This window comes from Desarmillaria tabescens, assembly GCF_030435595.1.
Source record: "Desarmillaria tabescens strain CCBAS 213 chromosome Unknown EV420scaffold_8, whole genome shotgun sequence".
Lineage (NCBI taxonomy): Eukaryota > Fungi > Basidiomycota > Agaricomycetes > Agaricales > Physalacriaceae > Desarmillaria > Desarmillaria tabescens.
The window spans coordinates 462247-478835 of record NW_026848307.1 but is presented as its reverse complement, the minus strand read 5'-3'; the positions used below and the strand labels follow the sequence as shown (position 1 = coordinate 478835).

General features: G+C 48.1%; 3 protein-coding genes across 3 annotated transcripts; 2 read left to right on the top strand and 1 right to left on the bottom strand.

Annotated features, from left to right (window-relative positions):
- Window positions 1-545: 545 nt before the first annotated feature.
- On the top strand, window positions 546-1226 carry EV420DRAFT_1148175 (uncharacterized protein). The gene is made up of 2 exons (XM_060466076.1): window positions 546-971; window positions 1025-1226. The coding sequence occupies exons 1-2, from the start codon at window positions 583-585 to the stop codon at window positions 1044-1046; spliced, it is 411 nt and encodes a 136-aa protein (XP_060334456.1). The 5' UTR covers window positions 546-582; the 3' UTR covers window positions 1047-1226.
- An 11004-nt stretch (window positions 1227-12230) lies between these two features.
- Window positions 12231-14673, top strand: EV420DRAFT_1147754 (uncharacterized protein). The gene is made up of 7 exons (XM_060466074.1): window positions 12231-12991; window positions 13046-13486; window positions 13537-13633; window positions 13683-13812; window positions 13861-14336; window positions 14409-14552; window positions 14601-14673. Exons 1-6 carry the CDS (start codon window positions 12358-12360, stop codon window positions 14461-14463), a joined length of 1833 nt encoding a protein of 610 aa, XP_060334455.1. The 5' UTR covers window positions 12231-12357; the 3' UTR covers window positions 14464-14552; window positions 14601-14673.
- A 52-nt stretch (window positions 14674-14725) lies between these two features.
- EV420DRAFT_1618876 (alpha/beta-hydrolase) lies at window positions 14726-15935 on the bottom strand (the record flags this gene model as incomplete). The annotated part of the gene is made up of 6 exons (XM_060475402.1): window positions 14726-14958; window positions 15009-15111; window positions 15162-15280; window positions 15303-15381; window positions 15445-15547; window positions 15619-15935. The coding sequence occupies 6 exons, from the start codon at window positions 15933-15935 to the stop codon at window positions 14726-14728; spliced, it is 954 nt and encodes a 317-aa protein (XP_060334454.1).
- Between the last annotated feature and the right edge of the window lie 654 nt (window positions 15936-16589).

Genomic DNA, 16589 nt, shown 5'->3' with positions numbered 1-16589 from the left:
TCCTCGACGCATAAGTCTCGTATGCCTATCTGATTCGAAGCTGCCGTTTCGTTCTTCATAAATGTGGCGGGTGTCATCTGCAGGAAAACAATTCAGCGACCTGCATCAATGATACCCTTCTAGACATCTTGCATAAGCTGAGATATTGCGCTCTCGTTTATCTTGTTTTCTGAAGGAGCCTTTGGAAAGTGCTCCCATTTCCCGTTAAGTAAAAATTGACGCATCCCGAGCTCCTCGAAAAATTTAGTGGCGGCCTTTGATGATTACCCTGGGAAAGAATGATTCCTGAATCCTGATAGAGGTGAACTGAAAGTTATGACGACTGCAGACAGGTCCTTTATGACAGTACTTAGAACTCATTTTCGTGCGGCATGCCCCCATTCTATTGACCTCCCTTAGAGTCGTATATCAATATTGCAGAAATCAGAGGAGTTGTCGGTAGTGGGATTCGTTCTTTCTGGTGCCAAAAAAAACGTGGGCCGACGCGGGTGTCACCAACCTGTGACGATTGTCACGTGACTAGAAGGTCTCGAAGGTCTCTCTAGAAAGTAACGAGCTCTTCGTCTCTTGGTTTCATCCAACATGACAATGTTAACCGTTACCATGCCGCCATCGATAGCGACGACGGCTGGAAGCGCCGTGGAACTGACATTTACCTCAACCTCAAGTTCCATCCTTGATTTCCGAGTCGACGTGCATTCACTGGTGTACAACAGTTCTCACTCCAAGGTGTACCGCGCAAATGCAGCAGGCGCGAATATCGTTCTCAAAATTTCCACCAACCAACAGTCTTTCGAGGATCTCACCCGCGAAGCTGACGCCTACCAAGACCTTCTCGCTCCTGCACAAGGCTCTTTCATACCTCGCTTTCTAGGGTACTACAAGAACGATTGCCAGGGCTGTTTGATCTTGGAAGACTGTGGAAACCCAGCAGCATATCTCTATTTTTTAGAACTTTCTCGAGAGGAGCGGTGCGTCAACCTCTATTGAATCTCCTATTCATGCTCAACAGTGTCTTAAAAAGAAAATTCTTCACGTCCTCGTAGAATTCCATCGTCTAACGCATTATTATCCCGCCGATTTTTCTGAACGAAATGTTGTTTCTCTCGACGGAGAATATAAGCTCATCGACTTTCACGACCTCATCAAACACGAATGCTGTCCTGGGACCGTGGCCCAGATGGAATGGCCCGCAGACTTGGTATGCACCTATCTTTCGGTTGCTACTCTAGACATGGGCCTACTCCCCGATAGTACGTCTTCCCGCAGTTATTCTGTCCTGGCTGACCATGCATATTTTAGTCAAATTTCCTACTGTTACTATCGGCAATGAGTCATATTGCGCCTTATATTATCCTCCACAGCATATCATCGATGCCATTCTACCTGATTGGTTTGACCCTAACCTATGGTAGACCACTGACAAGGTTGTCCGTTGGCTCGAAGACGTGCAGAAAGATTACAAAGCTGGTCTCGTCGACTATCGAACAGAAGAAGGGAAGAGGCAGCTCAAAATGAGCGCGCCTACGCCTAAGCCGAAACCTGATTATATACGTTGAATAACATAGCTTGTTATTGATTGTGGGTTTTTTTTGGGACGACATGTACGGAAAGATTCTAACGAGGAGACAGATCTACCAACGTCACGGTGGTTCTTCTTCGATTTCATTAAAACTGGCAAGCAGCACTCTTGCTGCACACAGGACGGCGAATCTCATTTCCACTAGTGTGGGCAACAAGGTCAGGCGATGACCTCATGTCCACTCTGCTCTCCGCGGGAACGCATCTAACGTAGACCCTGTAGAAACTTCAAATGTCGTCCTTTACAGCAGAATTGGCTTCCATCGGACTTCTAGTCGGTGGCTATTCCCCTCTTCTGAAACGTTTAGGTTTTCAAGTGGCATTCTATCAACATGCATCAGGAGGATTACTGTCCATCTGAGCGACCTCCATCAGCCTACAAACTGGGAATTGGCGGCAATCTTGTGGCGCTATTCTTAATAGAGTCGGAGTGTAAAAACTGTCCAGCTTGCAAGCTGGCAAACGCTCCTTCCATTGCCGGTCAGTCAGTTCTTCCTGCCTGCACCTTGAAACGCGCTGACTGTCCTGGTAGCGTCTTATTTTTGTCAAAGGGATGTACTCAATACCCGCCGCCATCGCCGAACTTTTTCACAAGAGCCAGGCAGGTGCCTCTCACGGTTAAGACGGCCATGTCGTTCTTCCTGCGGAGGTGCTGATCATGACTATGCTCCTCCTCTGTCGAAATCAATTACCGTTCATCGTGGCTACCTGCTGGCTCCGGATTAAGGCGGTAAACAAATGCGGCGTAATGCACAGACGTAAAAGCTGGTCCAAAGAAGCTTGGCGTCACGGAGAAGAAGCTTTCGGAGTTTTCACAAGCGTGAAGGGAATGCCTAGCTTCGCTGCGCCTTGGGGTGCCCCACCGACTCCCTTCAACGCTTCAACTCCAACTACGGTTATGGAGGTCTATCCAGCATATCAGGGACCTCCCCCCCCCTGGCGGAGACAGCTCAGGATTGCGCCACAGTGATAGAACCCACACGAGAGACCGAAACATTTACACGCTCTATTGAATAGTTTCCATCCTAACAGAAAGGGAATACGATCGCCTATCTGTACCGGGCGTTACCATTACAAAAAATTAAATGAGACGACTGGCGTGCAAGCGCTGCTATGACCGGTGCATAACGTACAATTCCTCCAAATGTCACCTCCTTTTCCGGCTCGGACGTTCAATTGAATACTTAACGCCTCATGTCCCGAAACAAGCGGGAAGAACGATAGAAAAAAAAAAATGTCGGGAAGAGGAGAGCCCAGTTATCGCCCAATGACAGCGCCCAATGTCGGCGGATGTTGTGTCGATCCCTACAATCGATCTGATCAATGCGCGGGTTGATTGCAATCTGATTTTGTTGTGGGCACAAAGGGGCAGATTTTTTTTTCGATGTATGACTGGGATCGCTCTTGTCCTAATGACGCTATGAACATAGCACGTGTGGCGATGGCGATGGTTCCGCCGTCGGGATTGTTTGGGCGTACGAAAATTGACGATCAGTATAGAACAAAATACGAATGTTCATGGGTAAAACATTCACATTATCTTAGCCGAGTCCTCCACCTTCATGTTCAGTATTGAAGCTCGAAGACCTTGGGCATTCTGGGCCACAATTAGGGCTCGAAAAGGCGTGTCTGTCCAAAATTTCTTGAATACAAATTTTCGAAACAGTTGTCCACAGCGATTCACTTCCTTTGCTCTAATCCGACTGCTGGAATGTTAAGAGGGTTAAGAGACTCCCTAGGATCAGCTGTGAGGCCCCTAGTAAGGGCGGGAGTTGATATGAAAACGCGGGATAAGGCTGACCCAGGGACACTGAAGATATTGTATTATTGGCGGGTGCTGTCGTGTACCAAAGCATGTCGTTACGTCGGTGGGTGAAATATGTATTATGTATGACTCACGATCTGACGCCCACACCTGTTCATGCATTGAATAACAGACATTGGGCGTCGCGTATCGGCGTGTGCCTCGTATTTATTTAAATTTTCAAACGCATCTTTGATAAACGAATTTACCACTCGCACTAACAATTATTGCCTTATGGTCTCGGGAAAAAATAACTATTTTTCTTTTTCCCGCGCAAAAGTAATCCATGCGAACAAGTCCCGATTAAAGTTCTATTTCATGCTTGGACTTGGGACTTGGGTCGTCAAAGCGAACAGTCGCGACGGTCTTGGATTTATAGCAAATTTGTTACATATAGAATATCAGCTACAAACATAGAAGCTTTCGAGCCGCTCGTCCCATTGTTCTTCGGAAGCTCTAAGGAAAGCTGAAACACTGTATACATGAGGGAAACAGTTCGTGTATCTTCGGTGCCCTCTAGAAGGCAATACATCGTAGCAGTAATGACGCAAGTCCACGCCGCCTTCGAACCCTTCTGAACGCACTAGTCCTTTTCTGCCAATGACACACGCGTAAAGCATTCTTCAAACACAATCGATTGCATCCCTTCGGCCGTTGGTCAACGAACGACCCGACCTTCGTCGTCCAACCGGTCCGGAAGATTCATAACCATTGCTCCTTCTTCTCAAACTCAGCTGGAGCATTCAAGAAGGAGCTGCGCATCTCGTTCTGGTGGCGGTTCTCCCGGCGTCGTGTGAGAGCCGCGAAGGCCCAGGTTCGGAATATCCATACCGAGCATTCGGGATCGAGTTCAATGGGCTAGATAGAAGGGACCGCAGCTTGTCATGGACGCGCGCATCCTTAGAGTCCTTGCTCTCATTAATTTCGAGATCCGCATGAATGATGAAGTTTAAGCGTGCAAGTCGGATGAAAGCATTGGCCTAGATTTTCTATCAGAGACGTCCTAGGCAAGAATAATACGGATCCGTGGTCTTCGTCCTTCCCCCACGACCGAGTTCCCGGAAAGCGGTAACAAAGAGGCGATATCGTTTTCCCAGCCAGTCGCGGTAAGGGCTCGGCCAAGTGAAAGACAGCTGAATGAGCAAGTACGTAGTTTTCCAGATACTGAACCATTACTTACATCTTGCAGTTGATATCCTAATAGCCCCGAAGATGATCCATTCCGTGGGTATCAGGAAGCTGGAAAGAGCCAGCCGGTGTGAGTAGTCCCAAAGAAGACCAAAGACCTTTAGACTATTCAATTGCGCTTACTTTCCAGGCCATTCAGTAGCCTGAGCGCTTCAGCGCCGGTCCATCATTATTCAAGTATTGAATCGAAATCAGATGATGGCGGTTGGTTTTACGCCCCGTGTGGCTGTGCCTTATTGTGGCGTCCCGTTGCTCGAACTCAAGCAGCTCAGATAGACAAAGTCCGACCAGGAGTTTGGTGCATCATCAAGGTTCGAGCTGACATGATATCCATTGTGCAGCATGATAATAATCTAATGCTATCGTGTACTGTACAAGCTTTGATGCTTTCCGATCGTCCACCCAAAGACATGTCCTAAATAGTAGGACTAGAATAAAAAAACGGCGTGATAAATAAATAATATGGCCAGATGATACGATTCATCATTTAGTGATGAACCCATCTTGTGCCACCCTGCGCTAAAGGACACTTGTGATTGCCCAAAGTTTTGGCCATCGAAAAGAAGCGGCCACAGGCTTCGCATGAGAATTCGCACACCTTGTTGTGTTTGGCAACCTCATGCCTAAGGCGATCATGCTGCCTTGAGAAGCGTTCACCGCATCCTAGCGTACATAAAAACGAAACTCGGGGCTTCGGTTTATGCGCCTGCATGTGTACTTTGAGTGTATACTGGCTGGTGAAGCGCCGGAGACATCCAGGGATGAGACACGGATGCCGGCGGCGTGGGGAAGCCTGATCGTCTTGGGAAGGTGTTGCTGACTTCTTGGCCGTTGTTGTTGGACGAACGACCTCACGAGAGGGATATGACTTCGGAGAGACGGCAGAGCTCGGGGAAAGACTCCGTTCGAGCTCCTGTGATCGTGATTGCAACGAGTGTCCAAACTGGATATCAAACACGTTCGTGCAGTCGTCCGTTATTGAAGGGGAAGAAAAAAGAACTATATCACGAGTGTAAATATGCGAAATGATCGTGAAAAAAAGCTGAAAACACTTACGATCTGGGGTCGATTCAGCTGTCGTCGGACCAAAGGGTGTCCACGATTCCGATGAGGGAAGCGCCCCTGAAAATGACATGTTGTATTCTTGAGGCCAAGGTGAAACGGCAGAGACGTCAGCTACAGATGCTTGTAAGACCCGTGAATTGGAAATCAGAGGCGGGTACTTACCATATTCGTCGACCTCGTATTGTACTTGGGCCGTGTTAAGGGAGGGTGTGAAAGGTATATGCAAAGGGACTGATAGAAGCAAATGAGATGGAGATGGGGAAGCGAAGAACGATGGCAACGCGTACTGGATGTATTGGGCTTTACAGAAGGGCCAGGCTGGTACACGGAGCTAGATGCCCCGTATTCATCGACGTATCCTGTGAAGACAGGTCAGCGGGCAGCCGCGGCTGGTGCGAAGGAAAACATACCATTGGGGACGTAGTAGCTTTCGTGAGAGAGGAATGGCTCTGAAACGGGTACGTATTTATTAGATGCGACGGCCGTGGGGTATGTGTTGTAATATTCTGAACTGTTCTGTCAGCGAGCAGGGAGACAACGCAGAGCACAGGACTTACCATTGCCAAAGTGGTTGTAGTTCGACATGGCGGGAGTTTGAAAAGGCAATCAGGGTATCTTAAGGATTTATAGTAGCAGGCTAAGACAATTCAGGACGATCAGTACCAGCGGGAGCAATGATAGGGACTGTGTCACCTTATAACACGATCGATTGGATATAAAGGGCGGAATGACGAAGGGGATCGGATGAAGGGACTGAGAAAGGGGGGGTGAATGGGAGAAGTAAGTTCAAACGATACATGCCTTTATAGGCACTGGAATGCAGAGATTCATCGCCTTGTCAACTCTAAATTCAACCACGTCGGGTGAAAGTCAGGGCAACAGTGCCTTTGATCTGCAACTCCCATTGGCTGGCAGGTTCCGTCAGGGTCGATCAGGCAGGGCACTTTACGCGGCGCTACATGTACCGGTTCGACGTCGTGTTCGCACTGATCTTGGTACCTTGAGATCGACGAAGGAGGTATAATGTCGGCTCAAGATGTTAGGAGCATTCGTCCGGGCCTGGACCAATCTAGGGATCCATGTTCGTACGCCACATGATGGTTCTGACGGGGGGAATGTCCTTCTTCCTGCTAGCACGCTGCAGCGCCCGTGTCGGGAGCTCCAGGCCAATCTGTAATGTTTAAGATATCTCACACTTTCAGACGCGTGGTATTTCATAACATACCAAGCACCTTGGAGAATATCTGCCCATATTTCGGTCCTTCTCTGTCGCAGACGTCGTTTCCTCTCAAGTCTGGAATTTTTCGATTGAGTCTCGAATTTTGAGTACGTACGAACGATCTGCTTTGTCAAAACTGTTTCCCCAGGTCATTGAATGGTACTGGCCACGCTTCAGGTGATCCAGACCTCACAGTAGAGACAGGACGTATTTCTGTGGATTTGCCCCCGCTCGGTACCGACATTAATTATAGCACATGCTATGTGCCGACGCGTTTCCTGAATATCTTGGTAACCTGTCGGGCTATGCACGAGGTGCAAAAAGGGGCTTCTGGATCTCTGGTCTTTACACTCCGCCATCGCAATACAGTTCATCCCGGCCATCATGCTTCGCATTCGATGCTATTATCGCCGATAACGAAGAGTGAGAAGGGCTCTTCGTATAAGTACATGGCCTTACAACCGCAAGGGTGGCGGTCTTAAGGTGAGTCCAATGACCTCGCGTATTCGGTTCCACGGCGCGTCCCAAAATACGCGTCCGAGGGAGTACACGCCATCTTGGGTAGGTCAGATATATGGATCAAATAAGAGGCATGACGACAACTCACGTATATATGGATATCGTTACTTCATGATCATCGAATAAACGGTTTACAGGCCGCACAGCCGACGTGCGCCTATTTCATTAATGCTGCCCCAATGAATGATAGGCAGTTTTGAGACACCCAATGGATAAGGATTACTGCGGGTACAGCCTCAAAATGAATGTCGTGACCCAAAGACGCCTGGCTTGGAAGCTTGGGACACTTGATGGCGGAGGAAGGTACTGACGAGAACCCGAGGTTTGTCGTAACGGTAATAACAATACGCTGGATAAATTGGCGCCAAGGATGCAGTATAAAGTTCATCAGAGATACAGTAATTCGGCATCAGCTGGAAGATTCATATGTCGCTTCAGATCTATAGAGGCCAAGAGTTCCGTTCACACCGCAACCGTGCAAGCCAGTGCAGAAGGATCCAACATAGGAGCGGCTGAGACAAAGGACCAACACGGGTACAATGAATCAAAAATAAGAAACGATAAGACCAGAGAAAGAGCCGATTGTCGAATTTTCAAGTCAAAAAGAGGGGAAAATAGCGAAGAGCAAAGTGGCTGTGACGTCCGGTTCCGGTCAGGTTACCGGTTGCTGCCGGCCCGTTAGTCACTACTTTTTACCTCAACGCGTCCGTGAAAGACGCGGGTACAACGCAGAGTCAAGCAAATGGGCCTCTTTGCGAAGGGAATCTGTGTTACCAAATTCTAGAATACGACGGACGTTTCATCCACTCCTCTACGATGGTGCCAATTACCGTGCAACGCCACCGATTCCGGCTACTTCTCAGTGTTTCTAACCCCGAATGTTCTACTTCATAGATGAACACCATGGACCCATATTCGTACCGACAACCTCCCGAGGGCCCGTCTATCAATATCTCGTCTCTCCTGGTTAGACCCTTCTTGATCTTTCTCCATGGCTCTTCGAGCACTCTGACTGGAAGGATCAAATCGCTTACTCCGAAAAAGAATGGGGGTACCGTTTCATCGTACCGGAAATACTACAATATGGAGGAACATAGAAGTCCGTGGTTCCGGTGTACTACAGTTACATTCTGATGGCAAAGGATATCTTAGAGCTGCCTGGATACCGAGAATATCGATCGCGCTATCGCTATTGCACACGACCGGTAAGTCAAACTTGGATCCCAGCCATGGCTTGGGTTTACCTGAGACTTATTTAGCCGTTGGGGCTCAGCCGTTACAAGCCGAATAGCAAACTGCTAAGCAAAGATGCATCTTTACGTTCGGCTGTTTATCCTCCTCTTGGCCCCAGTACGAGGAGGCCTGCCTGCCAACGCTGTTTACTGTTTCAGATGACTATTCCGACTTTTCGAGCTTGGCCTAGGAAAAATCTGGGTACGGAGCTATTCGGATCCTGGGCTTGCCTATCTGAGAGTGATTCCTTGACAAAACCGGGAACCTCCCCGACTCTGTGTATAGTATCATCGTTTGCGAGGACGCGGTACACTGCAAAGAGCATCTTTGCTCCGCTGGGTGGTTTCAAATCATGGACAGAGAACCATCGAACAACTGCACCAGGTTCCTTCTTGATTGGTGAGGTGCATCGGATATGTATTGCCACAGAGGTGATTGCTCATCGCTGCTGCAGGATCAACCATAGAGTACAGATGGGGCACTACGTAAAGGTGGCCTTTCCTGTTTACAGTTTTTTACTGCAAGGTCATGACCTCGAGCATCAAGGCGGGTGATTCGCAAGGTAACTTCAATATCAAGAGATCAAATGGCTTGTGGCTCATATATCTAAAAGGATCCCTACCAACCCTGTCGAATTGACCATGCCTGTGCCCTTCGGTGGCGCATCGAAGGTCTATATGTGCCTGGAAATAATAATAAAGCGGCTCTGCTGCTGTGCAAGGACCCGACCATTCAATCGACGATGGCGGTTAATGTGTACCTCTTCAATCGAACGATGAGGTCAGTAACGATCTGTTGCGAGGATTCATACTGTCTATTAGGCAAAAAAAACAGGTTCGACCATTCGTTCAAGGTGTCATATTCTGTAAACATGACTAACATTAATTGACTTGGGGTCATCAAATGGCCTGGATCTCTCCAGCCGGTGAGAGACCTTGCGCCCTGGAAGCATGTCGGCCACTTCTTCTATTGACTTTTGTTCGACAATGGTGCTAATGAACCTACTCGGAATATCGGCCCGGAATGCGAAGCGTCTGCCGAGCTGCCCTCCTCTTTCTTCCCCAACGTACCATGCGTACAGTGCTTCCCCAAGCCCGCTGGAAGCTCCCCCAAATTACTCAGTGAGGTTCGAGCGCAAAATTATCACGGTGATCATACCTTGAATTACCAACTTCCCGTATTGGTTTCATGCGACCCTCCATGCTCGACTGTAGCGTATGGATGGCTGCGTTTGAGCGGTCATCCGACTTGCGCATCCAACATCAACGCGTCCTTCAGTCCTCTCTCTTCAGCCTGCATTCCTTTTGGTGTAAACTATACATCGGTAACCGTCTTGATCAATAGATTCCACTGCTAGGAAGGCCGTCTACATGTCCCTACCCTATTAGATCGCCCCCTATCTTTGTACCATCGCCATTATCTTCATACCTGCTCCCTAGTCCCGCCGGGCCAAGGCAGCGCAGCTCGTAAAAATAGCGCCATCGAGGTTGCAGTTCTCACCAGTGCTGCAGGATAAATTAATACCCCTCGGGCCTCGGCTGTCTAGCATTGATTAGCCCTAGGTACGCACCTTGGTATCTCTCTTGTCCGTGTTCCCCCTATACATCGACATCCGCCCCGTCAGTTTAAGAAGAGGAATAACGATCCACCACTAACGTCTCCTCTTCGTCGTAGCGTTATCACCGCGATGGAAGCGAACTCCAGGGCCGCTTCTAGCAGCCTCGAGAAGCCCTCTCTAAGTGGTGGGAAAGTTGAACCATCAAGAAAGCACTGGCATCGCATATGACTCTGGTTCTAGCATTGGATAGATTGCTGATGGACTAACTCGGCTAAATTATTCAGCATGCTAACTTGAATTGTACATTCACTTTGATGGATGGTCAGGAGCATACATTGCATGCATGGACGACGAATCTTCGAAGTAACTACCCTGCACAGTTGTCCTCATGAAATGAAAGCTTTGATGGATCTATTCCGTTTATAAATCAAACCAAGCATGGATAGAATCGTCAGATCTTCCCGAGTTGTCGTGAGTCCATATCTGAAAACTACAATCGTGTATACATGTACCACACAGCCGCATTTCAAGGTTTTGTTCCACGAGTATCAAGTTCTTGTCCCCTTACCCGCAGGGGCACCGTGGACAGAAAGATATCATCCAGACACATCCGCTGATTGCACTGTTAAGAATATCTAACCTCGGTGAATTTATCACGGCCCCTTCGAGGTACGTCGTCAATGTTGGGGATCACAAGAAGTACCGGCTCGCCGATGTGTCCCAGCTTGATGGGGAAGTGGAGAGAGAAGTATCCCTGATAATCGCCGACCACCTCCATATAACTGTAATAATAGATGGTCTATCGTCGATGGTGCTTCGCCAATTGGTTGAGGGCTGAGCGACTGAGATCACGAACGATTTATCATCTATCTGAGCCTTATGATTAGCTGGACATTAACGTACGAAACACTAACAGCTGACCTATAAGTAAATGGATGTCCTACTCCTCCCAAATGTGGCTTCCTCAAGGAATGGACTTAGTCCAGTGAAGAATACCTTGCCTTCTTCTTTCCGCGGCTGCCGGGTTACGAGAGGCATACAGTCTCTCGAGATGCCCAGACAAGGCAGGAAATCCCGTGTAATATCAACTCGATAATAACGGATAGTGACCAAGCCTTACTGCGGTACCACAGCCCGAAGTATTCAATAGCGGGAGAAACGATGCAATCTTAGAGTCTGGAATTATGGTTCCTCGTCGGACTGTTCCAAGTTTACAGCTTCGAATGATCATCTCTTGCCCGCAGAGCCTTGGGGACGACGTGGGAGAGATATGCAGGAGAATCAAGTTGGTAGAATGCAAGGGAAAACTTTGTAGCGCGGCTGTCAGAATAATTTGGCTGTTGGAAAGCAGCAATGAACGCGAAATGAAGGGGCCAGGGACATAGCTAAGGGCAACACTTTATGAAGCACCCCGAGTTGACAAGAATACAAGCGAGGTCTGGTGACCGGTAAATCTATTCAGCCATAGATGCCTGCGGAAGATAGAGAAGCGCTAGAAGCACTGAGTTGATTGGAGATGATACCGGGAATTATACAAGATACTGGAGAAGTTGGTGGAGTTCGTATCAAGGATGAAGTGAAACCCTCGAAGCGAAGCTTGATATTGTCCAAGAGGCAATACAGTCGGTATAACCTAAGGTGCTTGAAGATTGACAGATCAAATGTTTTCAGTAGAGAAACCCTAGCAGACGAATGAGAACGACAAGAATTTGTCTTAGAGAGGATGTGGCATAGAACGGTCAGAGAAGTTATGCTTCGCCTGTCGTCAAATGAAAACCTGAGAGGTAGGTTGCCAGATTGGACTCAGCTCGGATGAATATCAGAGAGTCCAGGCTTCTCAGATATCAGGCCTTCAGGTCTGGGAATGCCACGGAATTCGCATGGCGTTTCTTTACGCTGTCATTGGCCCAGCTGTAGGAGCCAGTCGCAGATGGCAACAGGGTACCGAAAGGAACCAGAAGAAATTGTCAAAATTATCTGACGCGTTCTGGTCACATGAGAGGGAAATCTTATCTCGGAGTCGGAGTCAGAGATTACAAGTGGCGTGGGAACACTGAACATGTCACGGTCTCAGTGTCTGCATTTTGATATTACATTCCAGTGTTGCAAAATAGTTCAAAGCTTGGGACAGTCCATTACTACCACTGGACAGAGACGACACGAATTATTTCCAGATTCTACTTGATTTCTATGCCGTCAAGTTTGAATCCTCCAGGTGTGCTGGGCGCAGAGGTCATCGACTGGCTTGCTTCTAAGCTTTTCCACACGAACTTGGAGGACTCTGGTAGCCCAGATATGCAACTGCAGGAAAAGAACTCAGTCGACGATATCGCTCAAGAACTCCAGAGCCATGCGCTCGACGACGATTTTTCGGACCATCTTATTCCCTCATATGGCGACCTTGATATAACTAATGCGACGACAGCATCGTCTTCTGAAGTCTTTCCTTGTGGCGCAAATGAGAGGACACCTACGCCCATCCGGCATCGCGACGCGTACACAGTTTTGTCATCGTTTCTTGACAATCTTACTTCAGTCCTCAAATCTTCAATTCCATACTATCCAAGAGGCGCATTGGTATGCTTCGATAATAAGCCGCAGCAGCGCCTTCGTGGCGTGAGTCAAAGTTTCCTGCAGTCAAAGCCTACGGTCTCGGATTCAGAAGAGACAGACGCAGTCAAGGCCTGCCGAAGTCTGGCTTGCCTTATACACACACGGACTGGTATCGACCCATCGCGTTCCAAAAAGTTCATCAAGTTACCTGGAAGATTAGGAGTCTACGAGATTGTGGGGAGAATATCTTGCATGTATAAAGTCATAAAAGGTGATACTCCTGCGTTTGCGTGTTTTCTGGTATGCTTATATCTTGGTTCGCAAGTAAAACCGAAAGTCGCACGCAAACTGGAGTCGGAGAACCGCGATTGGTGTACCACCGACCAGGCGGATGTTGACTGGGTATCTCTCACATATCGGGATACCAAAGAACTCAGTACTATGAACTTTTTCCCATCACTGATCATAAAAGACTCGTGGTTGAAAATGGATGAAGCTGCTGAGGTAGGCCAAAGCATGTTTCGGGGCGTTTCGTGTTTCTTCGGTGTACCGGAAATGCTCGCAGCATATGAGGTTAAAGATTGTCGTGGTGCTCCAGTTACCACGCGGCGTTTGCTCTCTAACCATGTCACATCGTCGGCTGTTTTTGGGAGAAGTTTCAAAGAGAGGGTTTTTCACAGGGAAATCATCAAGACCGAGGGAAAGGATCTGCGCGAAGCGGGTACTGTCCAGATCTTACTGAAAGCTATATTACACGCAATGTTAGGTGAGCGCACTTCTTTTGTGCCTCGTGCTTTTTTGAGTCAGTTTTGACAGGACTCTACAACGTCTACCTAAACGGATGGATCCACCAAGACGTAAATATCAACAGTGTCCTGCTGATGGTGAACCCAGAAGTGCGGCGTAATGATAAGTATGCTAAACTCTTGTTTGATCATCACGTTCAAACCCCGTAATGTTAGTTTGCTGTGTCTGACCCCTGAACGGAGGCAGATGCTAGGAAATTGTATTGGAATGCTCGTCGGTGATAACCAAGGCATCAAAGAGGAGACCTTCTTCGATACTACGAGGGAAGTCTCGGACTCTGGAACAGTGCGTCCTGTGAACACAGGAAGCGTATCGTCTGATGACATGTTTCAGCCTGGGACTTTACCCTTCATGTCGATTCGCCTTCTACAAGCCTTGGCACTTTCGACTCAAACGATCACCACTGCTATCGATGACCTCGAGTCGTTCATTTGGGTCCTTTGCTGGGCCGTCGTCGATGTTTGCCTCGGACATCGGAAGTTAAACATTTCTGAGGAACTCCTCGGTTTGTATTTGCATGGGAGGGACAACTTCGCCATGATGGCCGAAGACAAGAGAACATATACTAGCCACCTGTATGGGACCATGCTACCTCTCGGGCCATCATTTTCTTCCATAACGCCACTAGTCGAAAAATGGTGTGCCATAGCTACGAAATATCGCAGGAAGGTTACATTCCTGTTAACTGGAAGCGACTTCTCTTCAGACATTCAGCGATCCTTGAATGTGCTCAGCAAAGAGGCATTTGGGGAGTACTTGGATGAAGGTTTCAGAGCATTGGACGAATTAGAATGCACAGTGATCGATTGGTGAACTCCTGCTATTCGTTTGTAGCATCACGATCCAATTGCTGATTACAGAATGTTGTCGTCATAACGCAGCTACCGTCTGCAATGTAAAGAAATCGAGGAGTATTTTAGCCCAATAGGGCGCTAACTGCCTGCCGCTTGTTCCAAGTAGCAACGAAGTTGTACTGTCTAACATTGTTTTCTCTCTGCGGTACAAGCAGCACCCAGGAGACGTTTGTAAGTGATCGTTCCATGGTTTGGAAACACACTGACACATGGCGATAGTACAAGGTCGGGCAACCACACTTGCCCGAGAAGCGAACCATTGCTGCACCTACTTCACTTCAGTCAATCTTACCCTATCATGAAACATACACCCGATTATGATTATACAAATTCGTCGATTCGAACTAGCTCACCATCGTCTTGGCTTCCACATCCTGGATCCACGTCAACATATCCTGGTTTACTTCATCTTTGGCTTGCATTTGTACCCAATGACCCGTGTCATATACGTGAATGGTCACGTCCTCGCAGTTTTCTTTAGTGACTGCCTCGCTCACGTTGTACAAGGCGACGAAATCTCTCAAAGCACCACCAAAGAATACAGGCTTTGTCACCTTCAGAGCCGTAGGGGGGTTCGCTGCAAAACCAATAAGCAGTGACGAGGTAGAATGGCACAACGTGCATTACCTTGATAGTCGTCTGCTTCGATGGTGCTATATACAGCTTTGTAGTAACAAACGGGGGCTGCAAGTCCACCCTTGCGTAGCTCCTCTCTCTGAACTCGTCGGTCCTAGAGCAAGTTGTAAGTGCATTCCAGTTTCAGTGCAGTCATTAGCTCACCTCTTCGGTTAGGAACGAACCAACCGCAGTCGTCTTCTTATTCTCCACCCATGCTTTCATCGCTCCAGGGGGACCCATATAATGTTTCCAAAGCTCAGGATCATCGCCAGTACAAAAGGCTATACACTGATTCAATGCTACCGTCCAGTTTATCACGGGGACCCTCTTCAGAAAAGAAATCCCAGTAACCAAATAAGTCAATACCAAGGGTCGACTTGACCTAGATGTCCGCGTCAGTAGCCAAGACATGCCGGGATGCGGATCCTCCGTCACGGTGGCGTACCTGCTGCATCATGACTTCGTACGAAAGCGAAAAGGCTAGATAGTATCCAACAGCAAGAAATCCGAATGCGAGAAATCGATCGGGATAGTAGTTGGCCATGCGGCTGGTAACAACCGAGCCCTTACAATGCTTCGTTGCGAATCGATCAATGTGTGGAATGATTGATAGGCATACCAGTTATGTCCAATAACAATTGTACGGTGGACCTTCTCGGCATCCAAAATTTCTATCATGTCTTTCGCCAGTAAACGGTGCTTGTAATGGATCGGATCGATGGGTTTGGATGTTCCTCCATACCCGAGCATGTCGGGAACGATAAGAGGATAGCCTTTTTCTTCGAAGAAGGTGACCTGGTGCTTCCAGTCATACGAGGTACTCGGAAAGCCGTGGATAAAGAGCAAGACGGACTTAGAGGCATCTCCGGTGGAAAAGAGATAATGGTACACGAAACCACGAGAGGTGGTGAAATCTTTGTAGAGGGATTGATCCATTCTGATGTTGAGGGCCGATGCCATTCGAAATTCCAAGAGAAGTATAAATATGACCGCCTTACGCAGGCCTGGTTAGGTCATTGCCAGGCCCGAAGCAGACGATGGAACTCACCTCCGTTCACGTCAAAGCAACCCTCTCGGCGAAACTTCCAATCGTCAATTCCAATTTAATGATACTTCTTGAGGGTCTCGTTTACTACTTCGGTCGAGGGTAGGATTTCTAGCACAGACCCCCAATAACTTGAAACAGACTTGGGCGCTGACATAGCACAAGAAGCATCAGTTATGGTCTGTGTCTCCAAAGGACCAGTACGTCTTATGCAGTGACAGTCTTCGTGTTTGTTATCGGACCCCCCTCCGGGCCGCAGTGCTCTACTACTGATTCCTCAAGTGTTAACGGCCCAATAGAGTGCACTTCGAATGCCCGCTGGGCCGGAATGCTCTTATTATTGGTCAGCCCCTCAAAAACCATGAACCTCGTTAACGGAGCACTTCATTCGTCTCCTTCACTTATTATCTCTCAATTTCTTCGTCACTGTTGCTGATGTACAAGCACCTCCACCTTCCAAATTCATCATACAAGTAAATAATTAGGTATCATCATCATGTGTCCCTTCGTCGGTAGGTTATTTTCCGTGATCTTACGGATTGGCG